We start from the raw sequence: 12,119 nt of genomic DNA on the forward strand, positions 1-12,119 counted from the left end.
CTGCCAACATGCACATGTTTAAAAAAAATAACAAGAAGAGCAAACGCTCGATCGAGTCACTTTCGCAGTTCTGAATATTATATGAGGCATCAGATGGACAGGAAGAAATTGCTATTCACAACACAATGAGTCACGTTCACATAAAATTTGAGCCCGGTCACTTTTATAGTTTCCGAGAAAAGCCCAACGTTAAGTTGTGTGTTGCCGAACAGAAAAGGCTAGTTATCTCCCTTGTTTTTCTGATAACGTTCGTAAAAGGCTACAGATGTAAATACTTTGATGTAAAGAATAATCCTACAAAGTTTCAATCACATCCGATGAACTTTGTCAAAGATATAAAATGTCTAATTTTTCCTTTGACGCTGACCTGTGACCTTGAAAAAGGTCAAAGGTCAACGAAACCATCGTTAAAGTGTAGAGGTCATTGGAGGTCACGACTAAACAAAATATGAGCCCGATCGCTTTGATAGTTTCCGAGAAAAGTCCAACGTTAAGGTGGTGTCTACGGACGGCCGGCCGGCCGGCCGGACAGACTAACACTGACCGATTACATAGTCACTTTTTCTCAAGTGACTCAAAAAGTGAACACTTTGAACTTCTATCTTCTGTTTCTCATTTTCAGTAACTGTGGATTCAGCGACTATCACACCCGTATCAGTCTCATACAAAGCGGCATGACATAGATTTTATGGTTGCAGTTTAAAACATGGCTGATTAATGTCTGAGAACTCGATACAATGTAATACCTTCAAAATGGCTAATACCTACGTTATAAGTCGCAAGAGGGAACGCTCAGAAAAGCCCATTTATTTCGAATAAACTTTTATGAAGGGTATACTTTAGTTAGGGTTAAAAAAAAAAAACCTAACATGCCATGGGACAAGGTTTTCTTCCCTCATATCAAGGTATGCGGCAATTGTGCAGTATCACTATGTGTGTGAGTGAGTGTGTGTGTGTGTGTATATGTGTGTCTGGTGTGGTCTGGTCTCTCTCTCTCTCTCTCCCTCTCTCTCTCCCTCTCTCTCTCCCTCTTGTTTTGTGTTGAAAGTGCTGGACCATGACTGACCAGAATTTGAGAGGCAGAGGTCTTCTCCATCTTTGCCAAATGCTTGGCTGCCTCTTGTCGCAGGCTCATCAGGTCACGGCTAGAATTCAGGCTGGCAGCTGCTTGACTGTCTCCTGTGTTCAAAAAGCAAAGCTCTTGACAAATCCTTATAAATAAAAAATAAAAAGGAGCAATTTGATTCTGTCTCTGGTGAACAAAAAGAAAAAGAAAATCAAATACCTCCCTGGAACTCTCTAAATAATTCCGATTATTCAACAATGTAAACAGAGTAAAGTGACTTAGGGTAAAACAATAGCACTTAGCTTTCGAATATCTGCAAGGAAATACTCCCCTCCTGTTATTCATCCAATGACAACAACAACAAGTCGCGAAAGGTGAAAATACTACATTTAGTCAAGCTGTGGAACTCCCAGAATGAAACTGAACGCACTGCATTTTTTCATTATGGCCGTAGTCCGCCGCTTGTGCAAAACGGAGTGAAACTGACGAGCCTGTTCGGCGCGGTAGTGGTTTCGCTGTGCTGCATAACACGCTTTTCTGTACCTCTCTTCGTTTTAACTTTCTGAGCGTGTTTTTAATCCAAACATATCATATCTATATGTTTTTGGAATCAGGAACCAACAAGGAATAAGATGAAATTGTTTTTAAATCGATTTCGGAAATTCAATTTTGATCATAATTTTTATATTTTTAATTTTCAGAGCTTGTTTTTAATCCAAATATAACATATTTATAGGTTTTTGGAATCAGGAAATGATGTAGAATAAGATGAACGTAAATTTGGATCGTTTTACATTAAAAAAAATTATTACATTTTTTAGATTTTTAATGACCAAAGTCATTAATTAATTTTTAAGCCACCAAGCTGAAATGCAATACCGAAGTCCGGCCTTCGTCGAAGATTGCTTTACAAAAATTTCAATCAATTTGATTGAAAAATGAGGGTGTGACAGTGCCGCCTCAACTTTTACAAAAAGCCGGATATGACGTCATCAAAAGTATTTATCGAAAAAATGATAAAAACGTCCGGGGATATCATTCCCAGGAACTCTCATGTCAAATTTCATAAAGATCGGTCCAGTAGTTTGGTCTGAATCGCTCTACACACACACAGACATACACACACACATACACCATGACCCTCGTCTCGATTCCCCCGCTATGTTAAAACATTTAGTCAAAACTTGACTAAATGTAAAAAGGGAAGAATCATCAATGGATGTAATCAAATCAATCATTGAGAATTGCACACAAAACAGTCACATAATGAGCAAGGGGAGAGGGGACTCCTCAGGATATAAGTACTTACTTGCTGGAAGGGGAGGGGGTGCGTCCCTGGTGCCTGGCTTGTCAAAGAGAGGTGATGACTTGGCACTGTCTCCTCTCCACCAGGCAGGATCGTTGCCCAGCCTTCCTGACAATCCTTCCCGACCCTGCAGATTGTCTCGATTCACTGGCTGTGGCTCGTTCCCTCTGTATATTTCTTCCTTGGCCGTGTTCCGACCCTGCTGCCTCAAGGCTGCAGCTTTGTTGGTAGGGAGGGGCCAAAGTTTGGCTGGGACAGGGCTGGGCTTGAGGTCGATGTCAAGCTCTTTGGCGGTGGCTTTGAATAGTAGATCCAAGCCCGGGATCATCGTGGTGGCTGAAGGGAAAAGGGTAGATGAGCCTGACGCCTGAGTGGAGAATGCTGCTGAAAAAAGCGACGCTCTGGAGGGGGCAGTAGAAGAAGGCAAACAGGTGCGTGTAACCCAGCCTCCCCTGTCTGCTGATGACTCCCGAGCTGTTTTCTTTTCACGGTTCTGCACGCTCTCCGCGGGCCTCTGCTGGGTGTTCTGCCGGTAGGAGCTGGCAGCAGGCCTGTCGGGACTGTGGGTCTGTCTGGCAGCACCCTGGCCCTGTCCTGTGCTGCGACTCTGCCGGCCTGGGCTCTGGCTGTGTCTGCTGGAGCTGAAACTGCGTCGTGCCGCGGCCTGGTTCTGGCTGCCCATGCGCGACTTTGGGCCCGGGCTGCGACTCTGTCTCTCCGGACTGTAAGCCTGTTTGGACATGCTCTGACCCGTCATCCTACCTTTGCTTGCAGGGCTGTGGCTATGTTGGGCTGAGCTGGAGTTCTGTCTGTCAGAATCACGGCCTGGTCTTGGGCTAATTTTTTTCTGCACAGGACTGTGGCTACGTTTCCTTGCACCGTATCCTTTCTGGCCCTGTCTGCTGGGGCTCTGGCCTTTCCTCCCTGGACTGCGACTCAACCTGCCTTGACTGACTGGGCTGTAACTTTTGTTGCCTTGTCTGGCTGCTGCGCGGCCTTGCCTGTGGGTCTCTCCCCCCGAACTCCGATTTCTCCGTCCCGGGCTGCGACTCAACCTCCCCTGGCTGATGGGACTATAGCTTCTGCTATCTTGTTGACTGGGACTTTTGCGTGTTCTCCTCTGAGGCCCACCCTGCCTGTCTGAACTATGACCTCTTTTCCTGGGACTCGGGCCACTCTTCCCAGGACTGCGACTGAGTCTGCCTTGGCTGACAGGACTGTAGTTGGCCCGACCCTGTCTGCCTGGTCTCCTGGGGCTGCGGCTTGACCGTCGTGGACTGCGGCTCAGTCGCCCTTGACTCACAGGACTGTAGTTTTGTCTTTGAGGACGTTGAGGACCTTTGTTGAATGTTCGAGAGCCAGCATGCCGTAAGGGGCTCCTGCTTCTTCGCTGCTGATTTGAGGCTAGCCTGGTGGGACTGATGCTAGTGTGACGTCTTCTCACAGGGCTCCTGCTGCCACGACGCATTGGCGCCATCCTACCCGGGCTTCGGCTACCTCGATGGTATGGTCTGGCTGGGCTCAGGGACCTCCTACGTGGAGTCCGGCCTTCAAACAGTCCTGCGTCTTTGGTCTGTCTGCCTCTGGGGCTGTCTCTGGATGGTCGGCGAGGGCTGTCCTCGTCCCACTCAGGAGAAATGGCCTCTGTGCCCTGCAGATTGCTGTCAGGTTGAAATCCTTGCCGTTTCGATGACTGCCACTTGGGGGTGCCTTGCGGACCCTGAGGTTGGGTGGTGGGGGGTGGGGGGCCAGAAGTAGGGGGCCAGGCCGTGACGGGTTGGTGACCAGGGGGTGGGAGACGGAAACCACTGCCCATGGCAGCCTGCATCATGTTGAAATTCTGCGGCATCACGTTCATTTTGTGAGGCATGCTGGTAGGGACAGGAAAGCAACCGAAACCTTGAAGCTGCGGGGGTGGAGGCCCGTCCATTCTTGGGCGCTTCACATCTGGCTGGCTGCCGATTTGCGGAACAGAGGGTGGTTGCCGTTTGTTCAACACAGGTATCTGGAACACTTTGGGCGTTTGCGGAGTGTTGGGTGGTTTGGCTGGAGTGTTGGGTGGTTTGGCTTGGGTGTTGGCTGGTTTGGCTGGAGTGTTGGCTGGTTTGGTTTGAGTCTTTGGCTGGGTGTCCGTGGCTGACTGGAAGCCACCCTTGCTCTCTTTCTCTGCACACATACACCAACAGAAAAACATGAATGAATCTGTTGTGTCATTTTCATTATCTACTCACGGAGTGGCATTGTGTAAATCGAAAATTTTAAAAGTAAATTTTCATTTGATTAATATACTTACCCGAATCACAAATAGCATTGACACAGTCTGAGATGCTAAGGTCTGAAAAGGCTACCTGTCTAACATTTTTAAAGGGAAGCAACCCCATCACCAAAAGGGCTAAAAATAGCCATGGTAATGAGCACATACTCTGAGTTACCTCCCATTGGTGTGTACTACGTCACTACCCCTATCACCACGTGTCCAAGATCATACGGCTTTAGAGAAACTAAAAAACCATAAGCGGGGTTGGTTTGTTTGGCTTAACGCCCAGCCGACCACGAAGGGCCATATCAGGGCGGTGCTGCTTTGACATATAACGTGCGCCACACACAAGACAGAAGTCGCAGCACAGGCTTCATGTCTCACCCAGTCACATTATTCTGACACCGGACCAACCAGTCCTAGCACTAACCCCATAATGCCAGACGCCAGGCGGAGCAGCCACTAGATTGCCAATTTTAAAGTCTTAGGTATGACCCGGCCGGGGTTCGAACCCACGACCTCCCGATCACGGGGCGGACGCCTTACCACTAGGCCAACCGTGCCGGTCATAAGCGGGGTAGGTGGGAGGGCATAAACTATGTGATTCGGGTAAGTATATTAATCAAATGAAAATTTACTTTTAAAATTTTCGATTAAATTACATATTCTTACTCCGAATCACATATAGCAAATAGCTTCAACAAGGCGGTGGGAAAGAAAAATCTAACACCCTTGCCAGGAACTGGCCCGCTGCCAACAAGTCAGGAAGGGACCCGAGAATCGTCCTGATTGACAGCCACGATGTCTCTCAGGCAAAACTTGCTAAAGACAACTTCAGAGAACCAGTAAGCTGTGCCCAGCACTTCGTCCAATCCCCCGGACCGTAAAACGGCACAGGAAGAGACCCCAGAGTCCAACTCGATGGGAACAACTCAAAAAAGAGCATAAGCATTCCTAAAGTTCCAAAAAAGTGAAGAAACGCTCACCCTCCAAGGCACGCTGTACTGCTTCTCTGCGTTAGAGTCCAATCTAACCAAGGCAAGAATCATAGTACTCCTGGATAGTGACAGAATAAACGTCAAAGAAAAAACCTGACTACGATCTTTGACATCGTTACCCATAAAGCATGCTTGAGAAGGGTGCCGGAACCAGCAGTCTTGCTGCCCTCAAAAGAGATGGTCACCAGTTATCCTCTACCCATTCATGCAAAAGCAGAGAGAGATAGTACGAGGAAGCAGCTATTTACAATTGTGCGTAAGCAACCAAAAGTGCGGAAGTCACAGCGGTCGAAGCCTGGTGTGACCGGTGACCATGAACAAAATGGCTAAAAGCCATAGTGTCCGCAGTTCAGTCTGCTTGTAGGTAATTGAATGTGAATCAAGAACCCAAAACAGAAAACAAGACTCTCCTGTCAAACTAATGACCAAAAAGGAAAGAGCTTACCAACCAACAAAGCAGAAGGCAAGTAAAGAGGTAATATAAGGTTTACCTCACCAATACATCGGCCTTGCCACATTATTTTTATTGCTGTCAGCCATGCTGACCAACAAAAATGGCGGCCCAACAATAACTTACTGAAAAATTTACAAGTCCAAAATGGACGAAAAGTCAGCAACTACATCAACATTCTTGTCAAAATAATGACCAAAAAGGAAAGAGCTCACCAACTAACGAAGCAGAAGGCAAGGAAGACGGGTAAGTGGCCGGTGGGTGTCAAACAAACACCAAACAGCACAGCCACGAGAGAGCCAAAAAATCAACAACCTTCTCTCAGGAGCTGAAAAAGTCGTATGATCTTGGACACGTGGTACCCCCGCGGGTTAGGGGGAAGAATTTACCCGATGCTCCCCAGCATGTCGTAAGAGGCGACTAACGGATTCCGTTTCTCTTTTTACCCTTGTTAAGTGTTTCTTGTATGGAATATAGTCAATTTTTGTAAAGATTTTAGTCAAGCAGTATGTAAGAAATGTTAAGTCCTTTGTACTGGAAACTTGCATTCTCCCAGTGAGGTAATACATTGTATTATCCTACATACGTGAGAGAGACACCCGTGAGATAATAATCGTTCAAATCACACGTGTGTATATCATGTAAATGAGGTCATGTCAAGCAAGTCTGGCGGGGACCTGTTTTTCCACTGCTTATGATGCCAAAGTCACCGAGACAAATGTCATTATAGAAACAAAAATTGCGCTCGCTAATTACCCTCGATGAATCTTTAGAACTAACACGTCACGCCACACTTTCAGAGTGACGTTTCTTTGCTTTGACGTAATAGATTGTACGAGGCTTTAGAAGAGATCGAGGTTCCAAAACAAGCGTCTTTAATTTAGCTGCCTTGTCTGCAAGACATTTTCAGTAAAATACACATAAGTACAGTATGTAGGATAAACAGAATACAACATGGCTTGCTGTGTCGTACCAGATTTACACTCGTTGCTTTTTCAAATAGTGAACAGCTCGCTTTCGCTCGCAGTTCAATATTTAAAAAAAACCAACTCGTGTAAATCTGGTAAGACACAGCAAGCCATGTAATATTCTCTATCTACGTAGCAAGCCCCTGGAGCAAATTTTTGATTAGTGCTTTTGTGAACAAGAAACAATTGACAAGTGGCTCTATCCCATCTCCCCCCTTTCCCCGTCGCGATATAACCTTCGTGGTTGAAAACGACATTAAACACCAAATAAAGAAAGAAAGAAAGAAAGTTGGACACGTGGTGATAGGGGTAGTGACGTATTACACACCAATGGGAGGTAACTCCCAGAGTATGTGCTCATTACCATGGCTATTTTTAGCCCTTTTGGTGATGGGGTTGCTTCCCTTTAAAAATGTTAGACGGGTAGCCTTTTCAGACCTTAGCATCTCAGACTGTGTCAATGCTATATGTGATTCGGAGTAAGAATATGTAATTTAATGCACAGTCAAGGTTATAACACAGACACAAGAGCATTTCTTCGTCCTTGTGCTGAGCTTGACTGTGTACTAGTTGTGTGCAATACACTACACATCACTCAATTTATGCTTTTGCAATACAAAAAGAAATCATATAAGAACACGCTTAAAATAAAACATAAAACAGGCTACAGTAACGTAACAACTTAACATTTGGTTTGCCACCTACAGAACTTCTGAGCTGGAAACGCGCACCTATTGTCCTCAGTTATCAAGTCTTACTTCAACAGTACGAAGTACTCATAAGAAAGAGAACTCAAGCCCTCACAAACTGTGGAAAGTGGAGAAAAGAAGAAGCAGAAATCCTGAAAAATTGTTGTTGCTTCTCAAGACAAAAATACTTAACATTATTTTTCTTCTCATTACGATAGATGGTAGACAAGAGTGGGATAATTGCACAGAAACACTCTCTTTAAAACGATCTGGAATGAAGATGCATGAAGCAGGAAAGTAAAAGACCACACATGTAAACTGAATTCTATTTCATATCTACGAACATCACATCCCTGTAAACCAGAAAATGAACCTAGTATTTGTAGTTTGTGTGGAATATTCACAATAACCATGTACTGAATGAGATGCTGATAGAAAAATGCTATTATTTAACTGTATGTAGCTCTTATTCAATACTCGATAATAAGTGTCTATATGTTTGCACTTGCTTGTAAATAGACTGGTTAGTGCTTGAAAAGAACTGCCAAAGAAAAAGCAATGAAAAAATAACAAGTAAGTCATCTCCACAAATAACACAGATTTGTGCCTTTCAAACAGTTATTCAATGCCCAAGAGAAGGGTTTGTGAAAATGTGAGAGAAAAAAGGAAAATAACTCTGAGGAAAAAATGTTGGGTAGATGTATAGTGTGGACATGAGTTAGTCATCTCAAGAATGGCCTTGGCACCCTCAAAAACTGCGCAATTCCATAAACATTTTAAAAAAGGCAGAAGAATCCCTTTTCTGCTCACAAACACAGCACACATTAGCAGCCTCCAAATTCCGCCCCCAACGCACCCCCCTTCCCTTTTATGGACAAAACACAAAATGTTGTCTCATGTTCTTTTCATTGACAGCTTTACATAAACACCAAAATGCTTCTGTTCTGCTATAGAGTAAATTGCTCCCCAAAAAGAAACAAGTCGCCTAAGGCGAAATTACTACATTTAGTCAAGCTGTGGAACTCACAGAATGAAACTGAACGCCACTGCAGTTTTTCACAATGACCGTAGTCCGCCGCTAGTGCAAAAGGCAGTGAAAGTGACGAGCCTGTTCAGCGCGGTAGCGGTTGCGCTGTGCTGCATAGCACGCTTTACTGTACCTCTCTTCGTTTTAACTTTCTGAACGTGTTTTTAATCCAAACATATCATATCTATATGCAGTCCTGTTTACCCCCATAAGTGTTTTGGAGTAATGCTCAGCCCCAAAAATAGTAATCCTGGCACAAAAATAGTAATCATCCAGCATTCATCGCCAATTACAGCGCATATGACAACTGTGTCTGCGAAACGCAATCCATCATTCACAAACAAAACACATCAGTCAGTTTTTGTAGTCATCATAATTTCAAAGAAGATCACATCAAAAGCACATGCATCACTGATTCTTTTTCTTTTGCTCGTAGTAGGCCTTTTTCAGTGTGTCAAGCGCTTCTCTACTGTACTTGCGCTTGCCGAATGAGTGAGGGCGAGACTTCACCACTAGAATAAGGCTCTCCAGCGTCTCATCAGACAAGACATGATCTCTGGTCAGTCCTGTGCTCTTTCACCCCATTTTGCCATTGAAAAAACCAATGCCAAACATGTGAATTGATAAAAAAAAAATTAAAAATTTTTTTTTTAACATTTTTTTTATTTATGAAAATCGTAGTCTTGACACGGATAGCGGAATGGCGTATTTTTTGCAGAAAATCGTAATAAATTACGCCAAAATCGTAAGGGTAAACAGGTCTGTATATGTTTTTGGAATCAGGAACCGACAAGGAATAAGATGAAATTGTTTTTAAAACGATTTCGGAAATTTAATTTTAATCATAATTTTTATATTTTTAATTTTCAGAGCTTGTTTTTAATCCGAATATAACATATTTATATGTTCTTAGAATCAGAATATGATGAAGAATAAAATAAAAGTAATTTTGGATCGTTTTATAAAAAAATAATTTAAATACATTTTTCAGATTTTTAATGACCAAAGTCATAAATTAATTTTTAAGTCTCCATGCTGAAATGCAATACCGAAGTCCGGCCTTCGTCGAAGATTGCTTGGCCAAAATTTCAATCAATTTGATTGAAAAATGAAGGTGTGACAGTGCCGCCTCAACTTTTACAAAAAGCCGGATATGACGTCATAAAAGACATTTATCGAAAAAATGAAAAAAACGTCTGAGGATTTCATACCCAGGAACTCTCATGTAAAATTTCATAAAGATCGGTCCAGTAGTTTAGTCTGAATCGCTCTACACACACACACGCACAGACACACACACACCACGACCCTCGTCTCGATTCCCCCTCTATGTTAAAACATTTAGTCAAAACTTGACTAAATGTAAAAAGACAGTCATATCTCTATGACTAAATTCCCTCAAATTTCAAAATATTGCATGGTCAAAAATTGACTGCCACAGATCTTTCTAGCATTTGGGTGTACATGTACATCACACACTGCCACATTTAAACAATGTCAAAATGCTTATTGTTGGTGTTGATGCACAACATTTGTACATGTTACTTCAGTGCTGATTTAAACACTGGTAAACTATGGGCTTAAAGCAGAGATGGCTTTAATATACGTGAGTGAAAAATCACTAAAACCAACATACAACAAACTTGACAATATGGAGAGGAAACCGATGCACAAACATGAACAATAAATAACTCTGTTAGAGAAAAATGACAGGATTAACGTGCAAATGGTTAGCTGGAGCCTGCATGCTGGTTCACTGGGCGTTTGAAGATAAGACTCACCATCTGGCAGAGGTAAGGTCTTTTTGGGATGACACTCGTGTTGAATATTTGAGCAGAAAGTGTCCATCTGATCGCTGGTCTTAACAGACTTTGGGTTCACTAAAGATGTAACTGGGCTGGGTCTTTCTGGGCAACCATTCTCCTTAAAGTGCTGCCAGATACTTTTTCTTTGACTGAATGCTTCTGAGCAAAATATGCACCAAACCTTACAGCCAAAATCACCTTCTAACGAACTTTCCAAGAAGAAATCAGAAGATGTAGAGTCCACCTTGGGGAACCATGATGCCTGGCACTTAAATTTGTGACTCCGCCAATTCCGTTTGGAGCTAATTTGAGTCATCAAACAAAAGGAACATGTCTTTGAACTCATGTAAGATTTTTCTCTTGCACGTGCCTGCTTTTCAAATGTCTTGGCCAGTTCATCTGAATCCATGGTACCTCCACCACTATCGTTGATACTTAACCAGAAGGGACAAAGCTGGTGTTTCCAGTGAGCTGTCAAACTAAACCTTGAAGGAAATTTTTCGGAACAGAAAAAGCAACTCTCAGTTTTCAAGAACCAGTCCTCGAGTAGTGCAGCCCTCTCATCCCTGCAATCTCCATAGACAGGGTGTTCCTGTTTCTTTTTCCTTTCCACTCCCTTTATAATATTGTCAGTATTCTGGGGGGCGTGTGTTACAGCACTGTCAGGCTCATGAATTCCGACTTCCCTTGTGCAACCTTGCAATACATTCAGAGGGTTGTTTGACATAAGGATCTGCTTTGGGTTGACTGGGGTTTTCAATACTGCCTCAGTCCTGTTCTTAATTCCTGTCAAAGCACAGTCAGGGCCAGTCACTCTTCCTGGAGACAAAAGCTTCGTGGCCAAACTCCTCAGTTCTTCTTCACTGCTTGCTATAATATATCCATTTTCCTGCATTCCTGAAAATGTGCTTTTATGTTCTGTGGTCTTCTTCTGATCCATACAGTCTGTGTCCGTACTTATTGTAGATTCACAATCTGAATCAGATTCAGTCTGCTGCTCTTGCGTACATTTCACTGAAAAAGCCAACGCACAAACTACTAGAATTTTCCAGAATGAAATGATTACCCTCCCTAGGCATCGTAATTTGTCTGAATTAACTGGAACCAAAATCTGCGACACCAGTTCACTATGACAAGACATCACAACACAGACATCAGTTCCGCTGCAGGGAGTATTTCAATTGTATAATCTTGTATCATTGTGCAAGAAAGATGTGGCCACCAAACTGTTGCTCCCTAAAAACTCTTATTACATTTTCTCTTTTGCTCTCAGTCTAAAATTAGAACTCGTTCCACATCTTGAGGCATTTTCAGCATTAATATTCCAGTTTAACTGATATGCGGACTCCTGGGTCATGCTCACTACTCTCACAAGGTATTCTTAATACTCAAAGTTCTGCAGTTCTTTTGCCTGAAAAATACTGTTCCTGAGACTTTGTAAGTGTGTTGTTAGTACGTTAGTTTCTTTGTTTTGCTTCAATCTTATGCCACATACTTTTTACAAGAAAATCCAGCTGTATCACCTACCTATAGAGAAACCAGGGCTGGTGTG

General features: G+C 43.3%; 1 protein-coding gene across 2 annotated transcripts in view; it reads right to left on the reverse strand.

Moving 5' to 3' along the window:
* LOC138959487 (serine/arginine repetitive matrix protein 2-like) overlaps positions 1 to 12,119 on the reverse strand; it is a 33,716-nt gene that overhangs the window by 3,813 nt on the left and 17,784 nt on the right. For both annotated transcript variants that reach the window (XM_070331004.1, XM_070331003.1), the window contains 2 exons: positions 2,376 to 4,538; positions 1,067 to 1,179 (listed from right to left, as the gene is read on the reverse strand). In XM_070331004.1, the coding sequence (XP_070187105.1) occupies positions 1,067 to 1,179; positions 2,376 to 4,538 (2,276 nt within the window). The remainder of the gene's footprint in view (positions 1 to 1,066; positions 1,180 to 2,375; positions 4,539 to 12,119) is intronic.

This window comes from Littorina saxatilis, linkage group LG2, assembly GCF_037325665.1.
Source record: "Littorina saxatilis isolate snail1 linkage group LG2, US_GU_Lsax_2.0, whole genome shotgun sequence".
NCBI classification, from domain to species: domain Eukaryota; kingdom Metazoa; phylum Mollusca; class Gastropoda; order Littorinimorpha; family Littorinidae; genus Littorina; species Littorina saxatilis.